This window comes from Lissotriton vulgaris, chromosome 2_1, assembly GCF_964263255.1.
Source record: "Lissotriton vulgaris chromosome 2_1, aLisVul1.2, whole genome shotgun sequence".
NCBI classification, from domain to species: Eukaryota; Metazoa; Chordata; class Amphibia; order Caudata; family Salamandridae; genus Lissotriton; species Lissotriton vulgaris.
Window position 1 is genome coordinate 1,062,916,784 of NC_141687.1, and position 23,433 is coordinate 1,062,940,216.

Here is a 23,433-nt window from a genome sequence, read left to right on the forward strand (position 1 = left end):
TAGAGCATGCGTTTTTATTTATCCATTTCTATATGCCTGTTGGCGCACTACCTCTTTTCTTTGGGAGATGGTGCATATGGATCCCCTTATACCGGACCCTGCTGGCCGACACTCTGCTAACGTGGTTAGCCTGACGTTTTTTGTCTGATATTGACACTGTAAATTTGGTGGCAAAGTCTATGGTTTCTTCAGGGCTCATTTGTAGACACACTTTGATGCACTTCACTTGTCTCCATTGTGCTGTTCAAACAAGCCTGGTGGGTTTGCCATTTGACAGTCTGCACCTGTTCGATTATTATGCCTTATCAAGAATTTTACAAAGATGGATCACTGGCGGATCCTGGGGTGTGTTTTTTTTCTTCTTTTTCATTGGAATGCCTCATCTATAGCACATGAGATTCAGAGGTTATATGAGACAGCTTTAAGGCAAAACCAACCTTCCCAACATGTTTGACTGCAGTGTTTGTCTACTTGACTATGGTGGGGTGCCTGGTTCCTTGTTTTGCATTGAGATTACGTGTTTTTTTGTTTAACTACTTTTGACCACGAGAATACTAGCGTTGGCATCTTTAATGTGGATATTGAATACAATTTTGTCATTGTGGGTTTAATCCTGCATGGGGAGGATATATTAATTTCTGACAAACATTGCTGTTTGGATTCAATCATGAGGCTGAGCATTGTCTTTGTCAGACGAATGTGTCCCATAGTTGATCATATTCGTGTGTCCCAAGGTATATACATGATCAGTCATTTTGTTTTTTTGCTTACCAATGAAAATGACCAAAAGGGAGAGATTTGTTTTGTGACTCAATTACACTTAAGTTGGGTCCAGGATATGTTAATTAAGTGAGCTTTAGGAGATCACAGCTTGCTGGCCCAGTTGGGAGAATGTATGTTTTATTCTAATTTTCGAGCTCAAAGCCTTGTTCTCCGTGAAGTTGCAGGAAACAGAGGTCTGGAAAAATCTTGTTCGTGTAGGAGCAACAGAGTCACTCATGGTAAATGATGGCCACATGCAAATATATCACAGGCTTTGTGCTGGGGAAATACGAGATGTAAAGTGATGACTCTACATTGCTGGAAACCTTCACTAGGCCCACACACAACTCTGCCTTGCATTCGTGAGATGTTCACATGGTGACAAACTGTTGGCAGTTAACCATAAACCCGTTCAGATGTTCTTTTCTTATAAGCACTTATTTTCATTTACATTTGGGTCTGATGTTTGCCAAAACTTTAGATTTTACTAAAATTATACGTTTAATCTTTTTTTTTTTCTTCGTTTTGATTCTTTTTTTAAAATCTTTTTATTAACCTATTCAAAATAACGGCATCGGGTGACAGATATTGCTATCGCAGTAGCCACTTATACATTTCCATATGTCAAAATATACATTTCGGATATTACTCGGGGATTATTGAGATTCCAACAATACAGTGTCTTCATTTACAGTGGGAGGAGTGTATATAGTCCCTCTGTACCGATTCCAGACGCCCCAAATTTTCCTCCATTTCCCGGGTCGACCCCTGGCCATGTACACTGCCCTCTCTCTGAACATGCACCAGTCTAAATCATCCATCCATTTCCTTATCTGGGGCACCTGACTGGCGCCCCACAGCTGCACGATGTTACGCTTGGGTATCATACATGCCAGAGTCACCCATTCCTTCCCATGTGAATTAAGATCAGTCGGTTCCCAGACATTCAGGACACAGTCTGGTCTCCAACACCAATTCCACTCCCAGCACCTCTCGAATCCTGTCATGGATCTTGACCCAGTAGTTCTGTATTTCGGTACTATGCCATAAAACATGCATGAATGTACCGGTCTCCCCACATCATCTCCGACACTCCCCATCCTCCGCCAAACCTATCCGCACAAGCCGAGGTCCTGTGATGTAGGACTGGTGAAGGATCTTCAATATCACCAACCTAAGTCTCATTTGGATGGCCACTACTTTCGGTTAAGAAACTGCCTCCCTCCAGTCCTCGTCATCCAATACTAGACCACCAGTGGATCCTCAGTGTGATTGATCAATTTTTTATAGATCAGAGAAATAGTTTTGGTTGGAAGATGACAGTCCAGTATCCGATCTTCTAATGGGGAAGCCTCTGGAGGCGTAGCACCTCGGGGAATATTTGCAAGTAAGGCATGCCTAAACTGGAAGTACCGGTACCTCTCTTTCCTGCAGCTGGTGTCTTTCCTGCAGGGCGTCAAACGTTAGAATCCCGTCTGTCCCCCACACATCCTTGACCTGTGAGATTCCTATGAGATCCCACCTATCAAAGCCCTTCGTCTTCACAAGCCACCCAAGCCCTCCAAACTCCATAACAGGGTAGCCAAGGTAATTCTCCCGTCCCACTTAAGAAACTGATTAGTCGCATGCCACACCTGAACCGCGTGTGCCGCCGGGCCAACAAGGGGAACCCGGCCCTTTCTAGCATAGAGGGCTCTCATATAGTCCCCGCCTGGCATCTGACCACGGTCCATCGCATATCCAGGGTTAAGGGGTGATCCATAGACAGCATGGTTAATCGCCGCCAACTGGGAGGCACAGTAGTATTTCCGGAGGTCCGGCAAACCAATCCCTCCGTTGTACCAGGGCAAGGTGAGCTTGGGAAATGCAATACATGGTCTTTCCATCCAGAGAAGCTGCCGCTGGAGGGACTCTATTTCCTTGAAGTATGAGGGGGGCACCGGGTCCATTGTATTCTGAAGCGCGTACAGGAAACAGGGAAGAGCCATCATTTTGAACAGCACAGCGCAACCCAACAGGGAAAGCGGCAATGATTTCCATCTCGCCACATCTCTCTGGAATCTGGCCAACGGGGGCCCCAAATTATTATCATAACGTAGTTTCTGGTCCATGGTCACATATATGCCCAGATATTGAAATCCCACCGACGCTATCTGCAATGGGCAGGAGCTCGAGATGACCGGGGGGGTCACCGCTGATAACAAAAATCACTGACTTCGCCCAATTGATGGCGAAGCCAGAATATCTCCTGAATATGGCCAGGACATGTAAAAAATTAATCAGGGATTCCCTGGGGGTAGTAAGATAGAGCAGAATGTCATCTGCGTAGAGCAAGATTTTATCTTCCCAATCGGACGTCCACCGCAGCCCTCGTATCGACCTGTCCCAACGGACCCACTCTGCCAGCGGCTCATGCTCCAACGCAAACAGCAGTGGAGAAAGAGGATATCCCTGCCGCGTGCCCCTTCCCAGGGGGAAGTCAGCGGATTTGTGGTTATTCACCACTACCCTGGCAAGGGGATCCATATACAAGAGACGGACCCAACCAATGAACTCCTGTCCGATACCCATCTTTCCCAAGACTGCAAATAAATAGGGCCACTCAACTCTATCGAAGGCCGTAGTAGCATCCAAGGCCATAGTAGCATCCAATGACAACAGGACCGCCGGTTCGTGTATGCTCGACGCGCCACCCAGAATCCCGTGTAGCCTCCGTATATTAAGAGCTGTGTTAGGCGGGGCATAAAGCCAGACTAATCCGGATGGACCAGGGTCGTAATAACCATGACCAATCTGGTCGCCAGTAATTTTGCTAGCACCTTCGGCTCAACATTTAAAAGTGTGATTGGCCGATAGGAACAGCACACTGTCTTAGGCTTACCGTCTTTATGAATAACGATGATATTGGCTACCCGCTGACCATGTGGGAGCTGACCCTCTTCTTTGCTCTCAGGGAACATATCACGAAGAAACAGCGCTAACTTATTTGCATTAAATTTATATAACTCTATGGGGATTCCGTTCGGGCCCGTGGCCTTCCCGGAATGCACCCCTCTAATAGCCTGTGCAACCTTGTGGTTCGTGAAGGGGGAATCTAGATATTTCCTGTCCTCCTCCGAGAGCACTGGCATCGGGATATCGTGTATGATATCCGCTTTTCAGCCTCTGTATATGTGTCTGCAGCTGTATACATTGAGTTATAGTAAGTCGAGAACTCCTCAACTATCATTTGCGGACCTGGTATACTACCTAGGCTCTCAGTCTGCAACTCCGGTACCAACCGCGATGCCCACTCCCCTCTCTCTAGTCACGCAATCAATTTCTTGGCTTTGTCGCCGTGCTCGTAAATCCTACTCTAGGCATCTGCATGTTGCACCTTAGCCCAGGCTCCTATATTCATCTCGGAGGAGTCTCAGGCGGTGCACCCCCTCTGGGGCATCCTCCCTCGACACCTCTCCCTCCAAGGCCGTCAATTCTGCCTCCTCTCTGTCTACCTCTGCCCGAACCTTTCTCCTCCTCCCTGAAACTAATGATACCACTTCCCCTCTGATGACGGTTTTGTGTGCCTCCCACAGGGAACACTTTGACTCCACCGTTTCCACGTTGTTCTGGAAATACAGTTCTGTGATCTGCATAATCTCCTTCTTGGTGTCAGGGTCTCTCAAGTGCTATGCGTTTATGGGGGCAATCCTACCCACATCTCTCTGTCCCACCTCAACCCTAAGCCAGACCGGTGAGTGATCAGAGATCTTCCTACCCTGATGTCGCATCTCTCGTATCCCAGCCACTTGTGACATCGGCACCAATACATCATTTATTCTCGAGAGGGAGTGATGTGCAGCAGAGGCGTGCGTGTAGTGTATTTCTCCTGGGTTCCTCAGTCCCCACCGTTCTACAAGCCCAGTGGTTTCAACAAAATCCGATAACCATAGCCGAGACGGCGGCAGAATTCGGGCTGGGTGTCTATCCACTTCACCATCCATCACAGCATTAAAATCCCCCCTCACAATCGACATCCCCTCAGGCAAAGTAAACATTTTTTTGCACAGGTCATGAAAAGTGTCAGTTTGCAGAGCCGGCGGAACATACAGACAAAAAGGTAACAATCTTGCCCTCCCACAACCCCGAAATGCCAATGTACATTTTGATTCTTTTGATCTGCTTTTGGGTAGAGAGGGGGTCTCGAGAGAACTCCAGAAGTCGAAAGAGAATCACAGTGGGAAGGCGAAGGAGCGCCACTGAATTTCAGGGACACTGATTCGCAATACTGGATCGAGAATTTAGCAGCATTATTGAGGGAAAACTCTCCATAGTCTGAGAATGACCGTTGGAGATGGTGGGGTATTTGAAAGTCCTCAACACTGTTTTATAGTAGGAGCACGATTTTGAAGTTCTGCACAAACTGCCTCACACAAAGTTTTCCCATCATCGCCATAACTGTGTTATATCTACCAGGGGAGGCTAGTCCAAAGGATTATGTCCTTTTCCCTTTTAAACATAAGACGCTAATTCGCAGGATCGCATTCCTAAGTGCTGTCGAGGCAGCAGCACCTATGGTAGGACTCCTTGAGCTAGAGAGGAAGAAGAGAAACATTCTGTTGATGGAGGCAGTGGGCTTCTCTGAAGATGTCTAGGCAGAGGAGGCTCAGGGCAAACACAAAGAGGATAAATACTTTGAATACATTCTTCCAGTGGTAAGAGGCTCTGCTGGGAAAGACCCATAATCTACAATGGTGTAAAGCGAGAGACATAATGAGCAGTCAAAAGACATGGTGTCTTCATTGTTGATTAAAACACTGTATCTTTGAGTTGAAAGTCAAAACTTTACAGTCCTAAGCGCTCTACATTTAAAAAAATGACAGTCAGAGGAGCTCAAGAAACCCCAGTTCCTACTGTGTTCAAAGGAAGGACCAGCAGAAAGGCATAGGCTTGGCTTCCAATTGCGATCTAGCTCGAAAGGGGAATGAGGGATCGATACCCTCGAATGACAAGTCCAAAGTGACACTAAACTTATGATATCCTCTACGGTGAACGGTTGACAATGGACCGGGAGACATGATTAAAACTACTGATCAAGAAGATAAGGTTCTATGAGGAATCTATGCTATAGCGCAAGATTCCCAAACTACTGGGAATAGAAAGACATAGGCAAGCGACAAAAGACCTTTTACTGCCACCACAAAAGGGTGAGGTAGTCCGTTATCCTGGTGAGGAGGAACTAGGGTATACACTTCAAGAGTTTGTTTCAACAACATGATGATGAGGAGAGACTGCAAGGATTTAGAAGCATACTTACCAGAGGGGTAGGTTAATACACATTCCTCAAAGCTGTTGCATCCAGAGTAAATCTCTGTGTATCATATGCTGGTTAAAAGAGCAGGGCTTTCGAGATGAAGATAGAGGTCGAAAAGGAAGGCTTTCTTCTAGAAACTATAAGCCATTCTACAGAAAAAAAGTATACCCATCCATGCTGCCCAGTATCTTGCAACAAGGAAGTGAGCTTGTTTTTTCTTTTTTCTTTTTCTTAGAAGGATAAGTGAGTTGCAACGTGTACAAGAACTATATCTAACCATCCACAAAGGCTGGTGATAATGAGGACACACCCCAGATTTCTACCTAAGCTGGTGTAATCTTTTTACATCAACTAAACACATATTACAAGCCTTTTGTGAGAAACCAACAATTAACTGGAAATGGCTTTACATACACTAGACGTAAGAAGAACTGTTAAGTACTGTGCACAACAGACCTAGGCCATAAGAAGATTACACTGTTTTTGTGGGACACCCAACACAAGCACTACACTGAGCTGTGACCAAAACTACCATAGCTAGATGCATAGTACAAATGATTCAAAATTGTTATGCACATCTTAACTGATAACCAGAAGCAAGACCAAGAGCCCACTCTACTAGGAAGAAGGGATCAACAATTGAGCTCATGGCCATTGTATCAGTAAAAGACATCTATAAAGCTTCTACATCGTCTTAACATTACACTTTTCATAGACACTGTTTTGCAGTCTTAAAGACACGCAAAGAAATGGATGCCGGACTGTGAGTATTGATAAATTTGTTCTCATCCACCTGCTGGTTAACCACATTTCTCCATAGGTGATATAATACTTTTAAGATATCTATGCACAGCATGTGAATCTATAGGAGACCTAATGCTGCTGAAGAAACCAGTCACTTACTCTGTAATTAGGGTTTTACATCTTTAAGATCTTCTATATGCACATACGACCCTCCTGCCAACCCTATGAAGGAGGGTAATGAAGGAGAAAAAGGACTGAAAATTATGGTCACTTAGAGTGACGTTGTAAGTTTATGGTTGAGGTCACGCTTGGGCTGTACCTATGTCAATGCCCACCAGACCCAAAAACTTTTACAGCCTAACATTTAATGAACCAACCCAAACTGACTTGGTCTGAGGTGCAAAGGAGGGCAATATGTCCATGCTTTTCGAAGGAGAAAACAATGTCAAATAATTCCTTAAAGACGAATATTGATAATCGTCTCCAATCTTCAAGGAACCAATCAAGAGGTTTATACCATCATAAATTTTTATAACAATATGAACATGACGGAGTTGACCAAGACCCTAAACGAAATTTTGAATCAGACCAACGATCTTAAAACAAAGTACGCTAAGGTCTCCCATACAATAATCTGGGGAGGAGACTTTAATCTTCACTTATGCAACAAAAGTAATACCTCCATCTGTGGGATCTCAGACGAACAAGGAAACTGTCTAACTCATTTTTCCCACACCATCGAAGGCAACAACATGCAGGCCATTATGTCCGAACTGGACATAAGGTTTGCCAATCTGTTAAAAACCCCTATAACCCAATTTACTCCTACTTTTCACGGAAGAGGTCTTGAAACTTTAATCGATTATATATTAATATCTACTAATAAAGCCACACGTATTAAGACTTTTGAGGTGCTTAAAAACGCACTCAGCGATCATTTCCCACTAAGATTGACCTATCAAGAACCGACCTACCGAAAGGAAAAAGATAAAGCCTATTTCGGAATCCTCAACCAGGAAGTACTAACACTGGATAGATTAAACGGCTACACCCTCAAATGGAGCAAAATAGATCAGGAAGCCATCAATACAAGAATAATTAAAACATGTAAAAATCAAATAGACAAGTGCCTAGATCCTTCGACATCTTCAACAGAGATCATGACCAACTACGAAGAGATCGTGAATAATATTAGTAATGAACTAACCAAGCCATATAAACATAACAAGACAATAAGAAAGGGATGGTTTGACACAGAATGCACTAAAGCTTACTCCGACTTAAAGAGGGCCTTAACAAAAAAAGAAAGAAACAGACAAGAAATAATTAACTTAAGAAAAATTTACACGCTAGCAATCGGGAAAAGAAAAAAGGACCTAAAAGCAAACCTCTGGATCCAATTACTAAAAAGCAGCACTTTAAAAGACAGCACAGCTTTCTGGGAAATAGTTAAAAATCCCTTTCTAACAGAAAACAATGACGACCCTTCCCTGGACGTAGTCATAAACGCACAGGACTGGGTGCAACATTTCTTAGGAGTATTCAGTGAGGTCAAATCTACAGACTCAAACTCCCAGGATTCCCTTTTGCCTGTGAAGTATCTAATAGCTATACACTTTACACTCAGTGAAACGACAAAAGCTATAAAGACGGCCAAAACAGGTAAAGCACCAGGACCCGACTCGGTCCCAATGGACCTCTATAAACTCTCACCTGACCTCTGGTCCCCTCTCCTTACCAAAGTATTAAACGCGGCAAAGGACACTAACTTCCCCGACTCCTGGTCCACCTCGATACTCGTCCCCATCTTTAAGAAGGGCAACAGGGAAAGCCCCTCCTGTTACCGCCCAATCTCCCTCCTGGACTCGATCGGAAAAATGGCAGGGCGCATACTTCTTGATCGTCTCCAGGAGTGGTCGAAAGAACACAGCGTACTCTCAGACCTGCAATACGGATTTAGGGCAGGACTGAGTACAGTGGATCAAGTTCTAAATGTAACATTACTGGCCGGAAAATACGTAAACGCAAAAAGATCTTGCCTACATATGGTTTACGTCGACCTCACAGCAGCGTTCGATTGTGTGCAACACTCCAAACTCTGGACAATAATGCTGCAAATGGGGATTGAACCACCAATAGTCGACTTTCTCCGCGAACTATACACAGGAGCCACGGGAAAGGTTAGATTTGGGACAGGCGAACAATTGACAGACAGTTTTCCCATACAGAAGGGGGTCAGACAAGGGTGCGTACTGGCCCCTTTCCTATTCACGCTCTATACCAACGGCCTCGAGAGTGCAATGTTAAAGGATGTTAAAGATCTCCCAGAAGCCGGTTGTCGGCAGATTCCTGCACTACTATATGCCGACGACGCAGTAATTCTTGCCCAAACTCCAGTCTAACTTCAACGGGCCCTAAATAACTATTGCTCCTTCATGACAAGTTTGAACTTGAAAATTAATATCAAGAAAACATATGTGATGCACGCGGGTACCAAGGGGAAAAAAGTAAAGAATATATACGTGGACAACCTACCCCTTGAAAGAACAAATACGTATCCCCATCTAGGCATCACTATGGATGAGGCATTCAACAGGAAGGAAGCAGTCAACTCCCGAAAACTGTCCCTCATAAGAACAATTGGTGCATTAAAGGCCTTTTCCCTTCGCCTCGGAAAAAGACCCCCGACCGAGATGATCAAGATATATAATGCCAAATGCATAAGTACAGCCACCTTCGGAGCAGGGGTATGGGGAACGACAAACGTTGAACAACTACAAAAAGTTGAAAACTCTTTTCTTAGATTCCTACTGGCTGTCCCAAGAAGTACAACTACATACGGATGTCACCTCGAACTCGGGGTGGACTTTATTTCTGACATTATCAAAATCCAACCGATCATGTTGTGGCGCAGAATATGGGCAACGGACGAGTGCCAGCTCACAAAATCAATAATTCAGGACTGTCTGAAATTAGACAACATGAGAAAGATAAGATGGTTGGCCTACGTGAAATCTTTTTTTACAGACATTGGTTTCCCGAGGTTCTTTGACAACCCCTTGTCAGTAATAGACATATCGAAAAAAGAACTTAAAACAATCTGTATGTCGCATCTATCTCAACTTCGGATGCTGAGTGAAATAGGGAAGCCATCAGTTCAGCATTGTCTACTAATTCAGCTGGCCCCACCATCCAACCGTACTTGCAGTATGATTTAACACAATATGAAAAATTCCTTCTTACCCGTTTTAGGTTTAATTTATATCACTACTTAGTTCTGTTTCCTAAACAAAATGACTGGACACATAATATCTTAGTATGCCCTTGTGATTCTATGTCTCCACAGTCCACAATTCATGTCTTGTTTTTCGGCAAATTTTATACACCATTACGCAGACTGTGGATAATACCAGTACTAAAAGTTCTAAAAATTCGCAGATGTCGCCGATGTCGCCCTGCCTATCTTCAAGGGAATTTATTTTATGCGTGCTTAATTATTTAGACTAATTTTAGGAAGGATCGATTAGTGATCCTTATTAAGAATCAATCAAACACTGTTTGATTGATTCTTAATAAGGATCACTAATCGATCCTTCCTAAAATTAGTCTAAATAATTAAGCACGCATAAAATAAATTCCCTTGAAGGCATCTTCACCCATTCATTTTCATTACCCAAGCCCTCAAGGGTATTCTTGGGTTGCTCACTTTTTGTAAATCAGCCCTGCCTATCTGGCACTGCAATTTTTGGAAAATAACCTGATGACAAAATCGGTTGTACAGTATCTCAAATTATGTATTAGGCATCGAATGAACTTATTAATTCTGATGGAGAATCCTTTTTGATATTTGATATAAGATGGATTTCTAAAAATATGTTTTTAATGTACCGTTCGATACAAAATGAATGTGATTTTTAATATTTATTGTGTTTTTTATGTACTTTAATGGCTTTCAAAAAATGGAAACCGAATAAAGATGATTTGATTTGATATCTATGCACAGCATGTGAATCTATAGGAGACCTAATGCTGCTGAAGAAACCAGTCACTTACTCTGTAATTAGGGTTTTACATCTTTAAGATCTTCTATATGCACATGCGACCCTCCTGCCACCCCTATGAAGGAGGGTAATGAAGGAGAAAAAGGACTGAAAATTATGGTCACTTAGAGTGACGTTGTAAGTTTATGGTTGAGGTCACGCTTGGGCTGTACCTATGTCAATGCCCACCAGACCCAAAAACTTTTACAGCCTAACATTTAATGAACCAACCCAAACTGACTTGGTCTGAGGTGCAAAGGAGGGCAATATGTCCATGCTTTTCGAAGGAGAAAACAATGTCAAATAATTCCTTAAAGACGAATATTGATAATCGTCTCCAATTTATTTCCAGAAAAAATAAACTTTCAGCTGTTCAACTCAGTCTCAGAAAAAGGCTAACATTTGTTTTTTGATGTTAAAGTAATTTCTTCAGGGCCAATCAGTTGTCTTTCAATGATTAAAAAATAATCTTGAATTTGGCACAAATTATACACAGACAGTAAGAGAAATCAGTTCAAATGAAAAACTGATAGAGAACGACGACAGAAATAAATACAAGAAATATATTTTTTAGACTGATTTATAATCACAAAAAAAATCTACTTGTCAATACAAAAAATATACAAATATAAAATATCTTGTACAGGAACTTCGAAACATATGCATGCCAAATCATGCCTAAACGACACTTGTATTATATAAAATGGTAACCAACAAATATATCATATTTATGAAGTCTTCAAAAGGGAATTATTAATTAGGTATTGGATTGGCTTATGTGAGTTATTTGCTTGCACCACCATCTTCATTATGTAGATCCTGCCAATTAAAGACAGTGGCAATCCGATCCAAGTTTCGATATCTTCCTCTAGTTTAGCATAAAAGGCATTAGCATGGACAATGCCAATAGCTCAAATGCTTGACTATTTGAAGTATTTTTAGAACTTCGTTCACAGGACATCTGGGAAGCAGAATCATTTTTTTCATTCATTTGTATTGTAATTGCATTTATGTAGCGCTTACTACCCCTGACGAGGCGTCAAAGCGCTTTTTCGGCGAGTAGCACGCTACTCCGGGACCCATAGACGATTAGTGTTAATATAGTGAAACATGCAAGTACATTTTAAGTGGTGGATAGGTTAGTCAGTTATTTGGATTTGGAATGATAGCAGAAGGATAAAGGAGGTAAGTATATGTAGATTAAAGATATTGATAGAGGCAAAGGATGAGAAATAGGGTAGTGCATTGGATATGCTTTTTCAGGAGAAAAGTAACAGACACACAGATCCAAGTACATGGAAGGTACATAGATGCACAATGGAAGTATGTACATGTAGACCAAAGATGATTTTTATTCATTTATTATTTTTTCTCTCAACAACATAATTATTTTACATGTTTATACAAAGAAATAGACAAAGATAGGTACATATCTAGAGTGAAAACAAATGCTTGTATACAGAGGGATATGCTGTAAATTTCTGTTTGCGTATGGTGCTTATGTGGGGAAGAGCCAAATCTTGAGTACTTTTCTGAAGATAAGGTGGTTGTCGGTAGACCTTATGATGGGGGATAAAGAGTTCCATAGTTTGGCTGCTTGAACAGAGCAGAATGTGCCACCCATGATTTATTTTTTGTATGGTGGGATTTTGAGGCAAGATACTCCTTTAGAGCGGAGGTTCCTTTGTTGAATGTGTTTGGTGATTTTATTCCTGATGAAGAGTGGTCCCATTCCATGTATTGCTTTGTGGGTGATACAAAGCAGCGTGAACATGGATCTTCTGGCAACCGGTAACCAATGCAGGGCTTTCAAGGCAGGGGAGATGTGGTCTCGCGGTTTGATATGCAAGAGTAGTCTGGCAGCCGAGTTCTGAATCCGTTGTAGTCTTTTCATGGTCGTTAAAGGTGATCAGTGGTAGAGGCTATTGGCGTAATCAAGTTTGGACAGAACAAGGGAGATGGTAGCTTGAACCTTGTGTGGAAATCCCACATGAGGGAAAATTAGTCGCAGCGTTTTTATAGTAGTAAAGCTTGATCTTGCTCATTTATCCACTTGGGCATTCATCGACAGCTTGGAGTCCATGGTCATACCGAGGTTTCTTACTTCCTTAGATACTTTAGGCAGTGATCCCAGTTCATCAGGCCATGCAGCAAGCGGGTTGTAATGTTTCCAATCGCCATCCGTGAGTATTTCAGTGTTTGAAGCATTCAATTTGAGATGGCTACAGGTCATCCACTGATCCACGGCTCTGAGACAGCTGAAAATTGGTGAGTTTCCAATGTCTTTGGGGCATTCCAGTTGAAGGAGTATTTGCGTGTCATCTGCATAGTTATAGCACGTGAGGTGAAATTTATTGATCAGTACTGATAATGACTTCATGTAGATGTTGAAAAGCATGGGCGATATGATAGAACCTTGAGGGACCCCTGCTTTTGTGGAGTAAGGTTTGGACGAGAAATTTGGGGTATGGATGACATTAGTTCTGTTTCGAAGGTAGGACGCGATCCAGTCTAGAGTAGTTCCCTCTATGCCGGCTTCATGGAGTCTTTGTTTCAGAGTGTCATGGTCAACCGTGTCAAAGGCAGCTGAGAGGTCCAAGAGGAGTAGCGCAGCAACCCTGTTGCGGTCAACTGTATTCTTTAGGTCATCCCAGATGGCAAGGAGGGCAGATTCAGTGCCTCTTCCCGGACAGAATACTGTTTGGAAGTCTGAAAGTATGTAATTCTCTTTAATGAATTGTGACATCTGTGCGAATGCTGCTCTTCTATCAGTTTGCCCAGGAACGGTCCATTTGTAATGGGTCTGTAGTTGTCAGGGTTCAGCTGGTCCAAGTTTGTTTTCTTCAGTAAAGGGCGTATATATTACTATTTGAGTTCTTCTGAAAATATTCCAGTAGTTAAGGAATTGTTGATGATTCTTCTTACTGAAGTGGCAGCAGAGGTTGTTAAAAGAATGGTCTTGAAAGTTTGTGGCGGACAGGGGTCAGAAGGGCTGCCGGCAGGCCTGCTTGCTTTGACCAGGTCCATAAATTCATCGTGTGAGATGTGTTGGAAGGAACGGAGAGGCTTGTTTAGAGCATTCTTGGATTGCTGTTAGTGCTGGTGCTTTGTTTCTGTGTTAAGTACGATTCCAACGTGTCTGCTTTGTCCGTGTAATGATTTGCCAGTGTGTCTGTGAAATATTGAGTAACAGGATGAGTTCCTTCTTGGCAATTTGGTTTGCGACATTCATTGAGCATTTTATATTTGCACATTTAGCGTTTTGAATTCTGTCTGAACAGTACCTTTTCTTTGTTTTTTTGATAGCAGACTTGTATAATCTGTTAATTTTCTGTAGGTTAAGTTTGGCGTTTGTTTTGAGCCAGGTACGTTGCAGTTTTCTTATTTATTGTTTTATGTCTTTTATTTCTATGTTTCTTCAAGGCGCTTTTTTTCTCTTTTGTTCTGTCGTGTGGTGTTGAGTGGTATCAGGATGTCAAAAGCTTCCTGTAGACACTCACATAGATTTTGAACAGAATTTATGGTTTCCAGATTTGTACTGGATGTTAGTTGTGTTTCCCAAGTGTTCCAAATTGAGTTTGTTACACAGCCGATAGGTGGATGGATGTAAGGTAGTTCTGACCATGTGACTGGAGTTGTAGTTTGATAGGTAACTAGTTCAGTATTAGCAAAAATGGCTTCTAGGATATGTCCAACGGTGTGTCTCGGATTGTGGACAATCTGATGCAGGTTCAATGCGTCTAGGCCGGTGATTATAGTTTTTGGATGTGTCATATTGGGTTTATCAAATCAAATATTAAGGTCACCCAGAACGCATAGGTTGGAGTGTATTGTTATCAGGTATGAAACTGTGTCTAGAAATGCGTCTGGGAATGTTGCCTTGCTAGGTGGAGGTCTTTAAAGGAACAGGAAGTTACAGGAGGAATACGGTGTAGGATTGCATCTTGTTAGAAGAGCCTCACAATTCTTTATGGAGATGTTGCCAATTTTAGTGATATGTATTATTTGCCGGAATACAACAGCTAGGCCACCTCCTTTTTTTGGCTATACGAGTTTGGGTGACTATTTGTTAGCTTAGAGGAATGGCTTCATGCAGGACTGAAGCCATATCTTCTCCCAACCATGATTCGGTTATGAATAGTATGTCTGGTTTTGCATTGGTGAGAAGGTCATAGATGTGATGCTTGTTTTTAGAGAGGAATCGAGCATTTATTAGTAGACAGTTTAGTGAGTGGCCTTTGGTGATAGTGGGACTTTGTTTGGTAGAAGAGTGAACAATATTGTGTGGATTTGTAGCAGGTGTGTTTTTAGTGCTGATATTAGCTGTATTAGGATAGCAATTGTGTAGCTGTTCTGTATTGTGTCCCTCATCCAGCTTGCTAAGAAGGCATTTTGATGGGTCTGCATGTGTATGTGTTCGAGATGTTGTTTGAGATTGAGTTGGAGTGCTGTTGCTTTTGTGGTGTAACATTGTTGTGAAGTAGATATGGGGAAACAAAGTTAAGACGTGTGGCATGTTGCTTATATTTTGTGCATGTGTTTAAGGCCGAAGGTGTATGAGTCGGGGGAGGTGGTGCAGCATATGGGTCATGTAGTAATGTTATAAATCGTCCAATTGATGAGAGGCGGTTTTTCAGTCAATGGAAAAGACTATTAAAAATGTGTAAATTGAAAAGTAATTCACCATTTACTTGAAAAGTATCTGCCTGTGATTTGCTGACGTTTTATTTACCTTGTTTTTGAGGTTTTAAAATGGCCAAGAGTGGTAATCCGTTTATGGTAGACCGGTTCAAAGACAAAAGTTAAGGGCGACCGTGATGGACCATGGGATAGATATAAAAAGTTATTTAGATGGTAGAGTGTATGTAATACAAATTATAGTAAATTTATAATTTGAGGATATTTTTATTCTTTAATTTTTTGATGCAAGTTAGTAAATGGAGTCTTTGATTCAATTTTAAGTGAAACGTATTGGTGGGTTTCCCAGGTTGAAGGTCTTCATCAGCCTTACATCAGAGGAATTGTTGTGATGGTGGGCTGATAGAGGAGGCAATGTGTCGTTGCAGTAGTGTTACAAGAGGTTGATATTCTTCCATCGACCAAAGACCATTGGTCTTTTCTATGTAAAATGAGAGACTGCAAACTTTCCCGGCTAAACTAAACATATCTTTTTGTTGTAGGAGGAGCAATTTCTTGGTTTTGCTCGTGATGAAGTCAGAGTACGAAGCCCTACACGGCCCCTCACAGGTAAATTCATTGGTTTCTTGCAACAGTGCCTTTCACACCCTAAACGTGAATATTGTGGTTTACTGGTTCTCGAGAAGAGCTAGCCCTTGAATTACATGTGCACCTGTTCTAGGTAGCTCTCATTTCCATTTGAACACTTTTCAGAATCTAGCATGTACTCTGGGAGTTATCGCAGACCCGTACTTGCAAACTCTTCCTTTAGTATTCACTGCCATGGCTAACCATATAAACCTCTTTGTACCTTAAAATGTGCGCCTAAAAAAGAGGTGCTGCTCATGTCTCCGAAGAGAGAACTTGGTTTTTACACTCTGCAGCAAAATGCTCTTTCTTCCCAGACTCTGGGCTTTTTAGCAGGCAGGTGGCTGCTGATCCTTTTAGCTGCCTGGTGGACCCATTGTCCCTGGGCAGCGCTTTTCCCTCCTGGCAGCTACCGCCCTAGTGTTTATTGTACTGAGGAGGCCTGCTTCCTATCCTCTACAGCCACCTGGCTGCCCAGTTCTGTTTTTAGTTGTTTTCACCAGCCTCTTGTTTTTCACAAAAAATAAAATTGTATATGCATGTGCCCACATTGGAGCTTTTGGTCAGACAATTTCAACTATTGGTCTGTTCATGTCATTCGCATTTTACTTCCAGCACCCAAAGCCTACAGCATGGAACAGTGGGTCAGCCCAGTTCAGCTATTGATTTTCTTCAGTGTAATAGGTGGCATTTTGCACAGAAAGTAATGTCAGGGATGCTAAGACTTAATTTTATGCATTTCTTACTTTATTATGTGATACTTTTAATGATTTTTAACTTTTTTGTTGTTAGCGTATGCATGCCTCATTTTGGTAGCAGCATTTTCACTCTATATTACGGTTTGTTTCTGAAAGAGACTTCGAGCCACAGATTCTTCACCTTTTGAATAGCCCCAGGTGTGAGACTTGATCTGGAAACTTTTCAGCATTATCTCTGCACATCAGAAGATTGTGCCTTGTGGCTCCGCACAGATGCCATTCTGGAAATGATGTGCGTGCCTATATTTGCGCCACTCCTTCATGCTAATATCAGTTCCTTTCTTTCTGCCCCTCCAGACACGGATCCTGAGCTGCCTCACATCTCTCAGAGATCTTTACCTTGATTTTATGCTAACATTTTATGGTGTGCAAGGGACAGCACCCCCTAAAACAGGTTTTAAACTGGTTAGCGACTGTCGCAAACAAATCTCTGCATTAGATCCCCTTGTGGTGTACCTGTGGTAGAGCATGACTCCATTGCCTGTGGACAATGCGCATGATAAATCAAAGGCCATCAGGGAATGCAAAGAGACTCTACGTCGCTAAGCATCATATGATTCCACGACTGGGCCATCCAAGTCCTGCTGCGCAACCAAACTTGCGTTTGGTCCTGTCCGACGGAGCCTCTCCAGAGGCCAGCCTTTGTCATGCTCAAAGTCGTCCGGTAAGCTTAAAAAATGCAAGGATTCGAAGCGCTCCCTCATGCCCCTCTCATTTATCTGAAAGGCTCAACCTTTTTTTTATCTCCATCTCGAAGTCTGACGACTTGGCAGCAAATTTCCTCAGCTAGTTCCGCATAGCCAGATTTTCTGGGCCCTTCAGTCATGCCGCATCAGATTGAAGATTTCTGTACAGCCGTGCTCCGGCTCTTTGGATCTCTACCAACACCCTGTAGTGATCTGTTTTTTTTTCCCAACACCCCGCCAGAAAGCGTAGTGGTACAGACTCCACCAGGTGTTTTAATCCCCACACATTTCCCACCACTCCCCCTATTGAGGAATCTAAGCGAGAAGGAAACTTTCAGTAAACGTGTCTTTTCTTCTACAAGCATAGCTATTCGATCTGGTAATGCCAGCTGTTTGCTAGCCTGATACTTCCTTTGGGATTTGGTGGCACAAGTCCTCCCATATGTTCCTGAAGACCTTCGCCCTGTCCTTTCTCAGGCAATCCAAGTTGGGTGTTATGCTGCCAAGTTCACATTTTGTTGTGGCTTGGATACCACCCATTCCATCAGGTGTCCCATAGGCACCAGTGTTGCCATTCCCCGCCATGCATGACTACGATCAACTGGGTTCTCGTAGCCTATCCAGTCTTCCTTGAAGTGCATGCCCTTAGATGGGAGTAGTCTGTCTAGGAGAAGGCTGATTCCACTGCCAAGAACTTTAAGGAGAGCAGGGCTACTGGCCACTCGCCGGGCCTTTCTGCCCCTCCTCTCCAACCGCAACATTTCCACAGTTACATTTGTGTTTTTGGTTGAAGCACTCTGTAATGCTATCCTACCCAGTCCCAGAGAGAACCCAGAAATTTCCTGGGGCCCACAGTCCCAGTGGCCAAGGGCATTGTGCTGCCCAGTCCAGCGCAAGCAGCTCTTCTGCAATATCTCTTTAGCATGCGTTTGCAGGGACACAGCCACCCAGTGGGAGGTATAATTTACTGATTGCCCCAGTAGTATTGGAACTTTCATAGATTCCGATGCTTTTGTATCATTCCCCGTCGTCGGAATGGGAGTCTCGGTAACAAAAAATAACATAGCAGTAGGTACAAAAGAGAAAGAAAAAGGCTTAGGCCTCATTCCCTTTTGTAACATATCCGCCTCTTTGTGTAAAAGAGACCAAACTAGGCATCAGCCAATCAGAAGAGCCTCACCCCTTAGATCCCTCCTGAACGAACCTCAGAGCCTCAGATTTTCTACCGCACGTTGTGATAGGGAGTCTCCTTTGAGCTTGGCTCAACATCTACTCTTCAGAAGTTTTTCTTCAGGTTTTTTTCTTCAGGTTTTTCTTCAGATTGTTAGCTGATCCTTCCAGGATGTCTGACCAAGAAAAGAAGGCCCTTTGTCTGGCAAGAAAAGACTATTCATTGAGGATAAGCATAAAGACTGCATCTATGGCCTCTATCCTGATCACAAGGCTGCGGACTGTAAGATCTGCCGCACCTTTTCAACCAAGACCTTCCGGGACCGTGAGGGTAGGCTTCTGACTTGGCTCCAGAAGTTGAAGTCCAGGAAGGATTCTGTCTCCAGTGACAGTGAGGACTCTGCATCTGCGTCTTCAACGAGAACGTCAGTCAAAAGGGGTAGCGGTTCCCCTTCTCCTTCTGTGGAGCATCCTTCTAAGGCCTCAAAAAAGACCCAAAGAAGAGAGTCTGAGAGCCAGGGTCAAGGCGAATCTCCTCACCATGGTGAAAAGGAGAGGGTAGGACCATCTACACCTTCTAAGGGTATGAAGACTAATCCAGCCTTCAAGAAACCCTCTTCCCCATCTTCTGGAAAGACTGACCGAAGTTCCAAGTCGTCGACGATGAAGGCGTTGTCAACGGAGGCTCAGTCGACGAAGAAAAAGAAGCCTAAACTGAAACTGGTTCCGTCGACGGGACAATCGCCGACTACTGGATCGTCGACGAGGATGGAATCGTCCACGACAGCTACAACAGCGTCGACGAGGGAGTCGCCGACTGCGACAGCGTCGACGAAGATGAGTTCGTCGGCGGTGGCGACGACGACGGTGTCGTCGACTAGGACCTCGACGACGACAACATTGACAACGACGGAGGCGGGGATGTTGACGGTCTCGCCGTCGACGGCGGTGACGGCGCCTATCTTGTCGTCGAGTGTTCCTGTGTCGACGATGCATATTCCGTCGACGAAGCAGACGGCATTTTCAGTTCCATAGTCAACGGGACCGTCAACGAATTTGGCATCGGAGAAGAGAATCACTGTTTCAATGACCAGAATTACGCCAGAAATGACATCTCCCAGGAGGGTAACCCTCTTGCCACCAGCTGTTTGAAGAGGATGAGTCAGAAGAGGATGATCAGGACTCATATGACTACGCTGACAGTCCTTCTCAACGTCTGGTCAAGTGCCAGGAGAGTGATTCGGAAGGAGGGTATGACCAAGAAGGTGATTATCATCATCATTCTGCCCAACCACAACAATATTCAGGTCAAGACATGGTTTCGGTTTCATCTTCTTTCCTGCAGGACCTGCACAGGATGCTGCAGGATTACAAATCCAAAGCTGCAAAGCCTGCTCCGGCTCCAGTTGCGCAGGCTATGCCTGTCCCGGCGCCTACCTAAACGGCTGTTCCTGAAATACCAGCTCAGGTGTCCCCTCAGCCGCAGGCCCCAATTCCACAAGAGCCTTCCAGACCAGCAGACACCCATGATTATTCCTCGGATGAGGATCATAATTTGGACGATGGAGCTGATCAAGATTCTGAATGGAATGAGTACATCATTCCGGACCCTCCGTCTCCATGTCCGGATCCGGTGGATGTCTCACAGCGGATATAGGAGGATTCCATCAGCTGATGGAAAGAGCGACTGGCAGATTCAAGTTGGCAATTCCTGCGGTGGCCTCTGAATGTTTCTTGAATGATTTCAAGGAACTTTATAGGAAGACAAGGTCCATACCACTAGTGCAGCATCTGTGGGATGAAGGCCTTAAGGCAATGAAAAATCCAGCGACGGTGGTCCCTGTACTACCGCGTCTAGATAAAAAGTACAAAGCGCCTGACGATGGTCCAGCTGCATTGACGGGCCACCCAAAACCAGACTCTAATTTCTCAAGCTGCGCAGAGAAAATCCCGCAACCCCTCTGCTCCTTTAACAACTCCTCCAGACAAGGAAGGAAGGAGATTGGACAATGCCGGGAAGAGATTCTCTTCAATGGCGAGTCTTCTGGTGCGGGCAGCGAATGCCCTAGCGATATTGGGCAGATACGACCGCCAACTATGGTGTGATGTCGTACTGTTTCTGGATCAGCTTCCTCCAGAATCCAAAGTAGAAGGAAAAAAGGTCTTACAAGAAGAGGAGGCTACATCCATGGAGATCATTGACTGTGCCATGGCCATTGGCACAACGGCGTTTCGTTCTCTGGCTGGCGCTGCGGGCTTCGTCGCCAGGGGTGACTGAAGGCGACCTGGTTTCGACCCGAGATCTAAAATAAGATCCTGGATCTTCTTTTGATGGAGAAGCACGATTCTGGAAATTGGTTGACTACACTCTCCAAGACATCAAAAAGGACACTGAGATCGCCAGATCTTTGGGTACGCTTCCGTACCGCAAGACTCCTTTTAAAGGGTCCAGAGGCAAAAGTACAAACTACAGAGGATCTTACCAACAACAGAGATACTCCATCTACGGCTCAGGTTCGCAACAATACCGCCAGCCTTATCAGCAAAGGCAGGGCCAATCCTCCAATTACTCTAGGCCTAACAGAGGAAAACTGGCTCGCCAGGGACGTGATACGTCTAAGCGACAATAGCGGCTTCCTGGCTCTTCCTACTGTACCCTCCAAGAAGTCATCAGTGGGAGGCAGGGTATCGCAATACCCTCAGAATTGGTCCAAGATCACATTGGACCGTTGGGTGCTCAACATAATTCGAAAGGACCATACCTTAGAATTCACTCAAATCCCACCATCCAAACGCCCCCTGCAGCCATTCCATCAAAACACCTGCGTCTTCTGCAGCTCGAAGTTCATCAAATGCTCCTGAAGGGGGCAATAGAGCTGGTTCCTTCCAACCAAAAAGGACAGGGATTCTATTCCAGGTTCTTTCTAGTAAGGAAGACGCTGGAGAAATGGCGCCCCATTTTAGATCTCGGGGAGCTCAACACCTATCTCATCTCCCTGTCTTTCCGGATGGTCTCTGTTAAATTCAGTAAAATAATGATGATGGGTCCTTGTTGTAATGTACATGTAGTATATTTATTCTTGAGATTAGATAGAAGGTACAGCATTCAGGTAGGAATGTAATATGGTAAGAAACCCCACCGGGAGCAGATAACTTCCTGCTCAGCCTCCAGGTAACTGATAAATCCCTTGAATAGCAACAGGTAGAATCATGGATGACATCACAGAGACATGACATAGACAAGCAGACACTAACACTAAGGAGGGACAAAGAGAGAGGAAGAGCAGGATATAACACACCTCCCTCCTTTAATTGAAAAAAATGAATACGATGAAACAGAAGAAGGCAGAAGCAGAAAGGCAGGAGAAATAAAGAACATAAATGTACAAGAAGTAAACACCCTCTTCAACATGATGGAAATAAGAGTATCAAAGGGGAGCAGGTACAAAGGTTGTACAAGCACCGTAAGCTAACAAAATAATGTAAGCTTAAATGAAATGAAAACTGAACATCTCAATACAAATGAGTAAAGGTACAGTATGGCTCAGTACCGTGGATAGAAAATGAAATATCAACTCCTCAAATTAGAATATTTTCTATTCCTCTAAAATAAAGCACAATAAAAATTAGCCCAACTCCTCAAAGTAAACACATGAACTCCTCTAAACATAGAGCACAGTAAAAGTGGTTCATGACAAAACGGCTCTTCACAGAAAATGCACAACTTCTCTATCAATAGAATAAAACTGAGCCCATGCAGCTCCTCACAGTAAGTAACAGAAAATCACCAATAAAACTGAGCCCTGCGGCTCCTGACAGTAAATAGATGAACTCCTCTAACCATAGAGCACTACAAGTGGTTCATCTGAAATGACAATAAAATTGAGCCCCTATGGCTTCTAATAGCAAGCACATGAACACCTCTAACAATAGAGCACTTTAAAGTGGTTCATAACAGAAATAAACATCAAAATTGAGCATCACTCTAGCTCATCATCACTAAGAATGAAAACAAACTGGAGCACCTCAACATAGTTGAGCACATAAATGACCCCAATAAGCATAACTCCTACAAATCATCACCAAAATGAAAGCAAATGAGCACCTCAACAAAGGTTGAGCACAAACGTGGCTCCAGTAAAGTAGGCAATAATAGAATAAATCATTTCAAAATGTATCACTTGCAAATCCACACAGAAAAGAACATGTAACAGCATACATACATAACCTAGAAACAGAGTTCTAAGCATTGAGCATATAAATAGATATTTAGCACACCACAGTACTTAGAAGAAATGCACTCAAGGGTAAATTACAGCGCTAACTACACATTGCATAAATTAGGAAATATGCAAAATTGTTCACAACATCTTAAACATAACAAATCAAAATAATAAAAGTAGTCACCGTTGTCATTTGAATGAAGGGAGACACAAACAGCTCTGTAGAAATGTCCATGGGAAAATGTAAAGAAAATCAAACAGTACCTTGTTGGAGAACACTTTTTTTTTTTTTAAAGGGAAATAAATAAATAAATAAATCCTGAAACAGCAAACACCGGTGAGCGATCTCTCACCCGGGTTACAGATCCAAACGTAGTGTAATGTCAGAAATTAATGGTGTGCAGATCAAGTTCCAATTCTCGAAGTCAGGCATGTAGACAGACTCCTAAATGGTGTAGAGCCAAGCGCTGGCATGTAAATTCCAGCACAGTT

The 23,433-nt window shown here is 43.4% G+C and overlaps 1 protein-coding gene across 2 annotated transcripts in view; it reads left to right on the plus strand.

Moving 5' to 3' along the window:
- Positions 1-23,433, plus strand: part of KMT2A (lysine methyltransferase 2A) — a 1,431,261-nt gene that overhangs the window by 63,721 nt on the left and 1,344,107 nt on the right. For both annotated transcript variants that reach the window (XM_086956712.1, XM_086956713.1), the window contains exon 2: positions 16,020-16,086. In XM_086956712.1, coding sequence (XP_086812838.1) covers positions 16,020-16,086 — 67 coding nt within the window. The remainder of the gene's footprint in view (positions 1-16,019; positions 16,087-23,433) is intronic.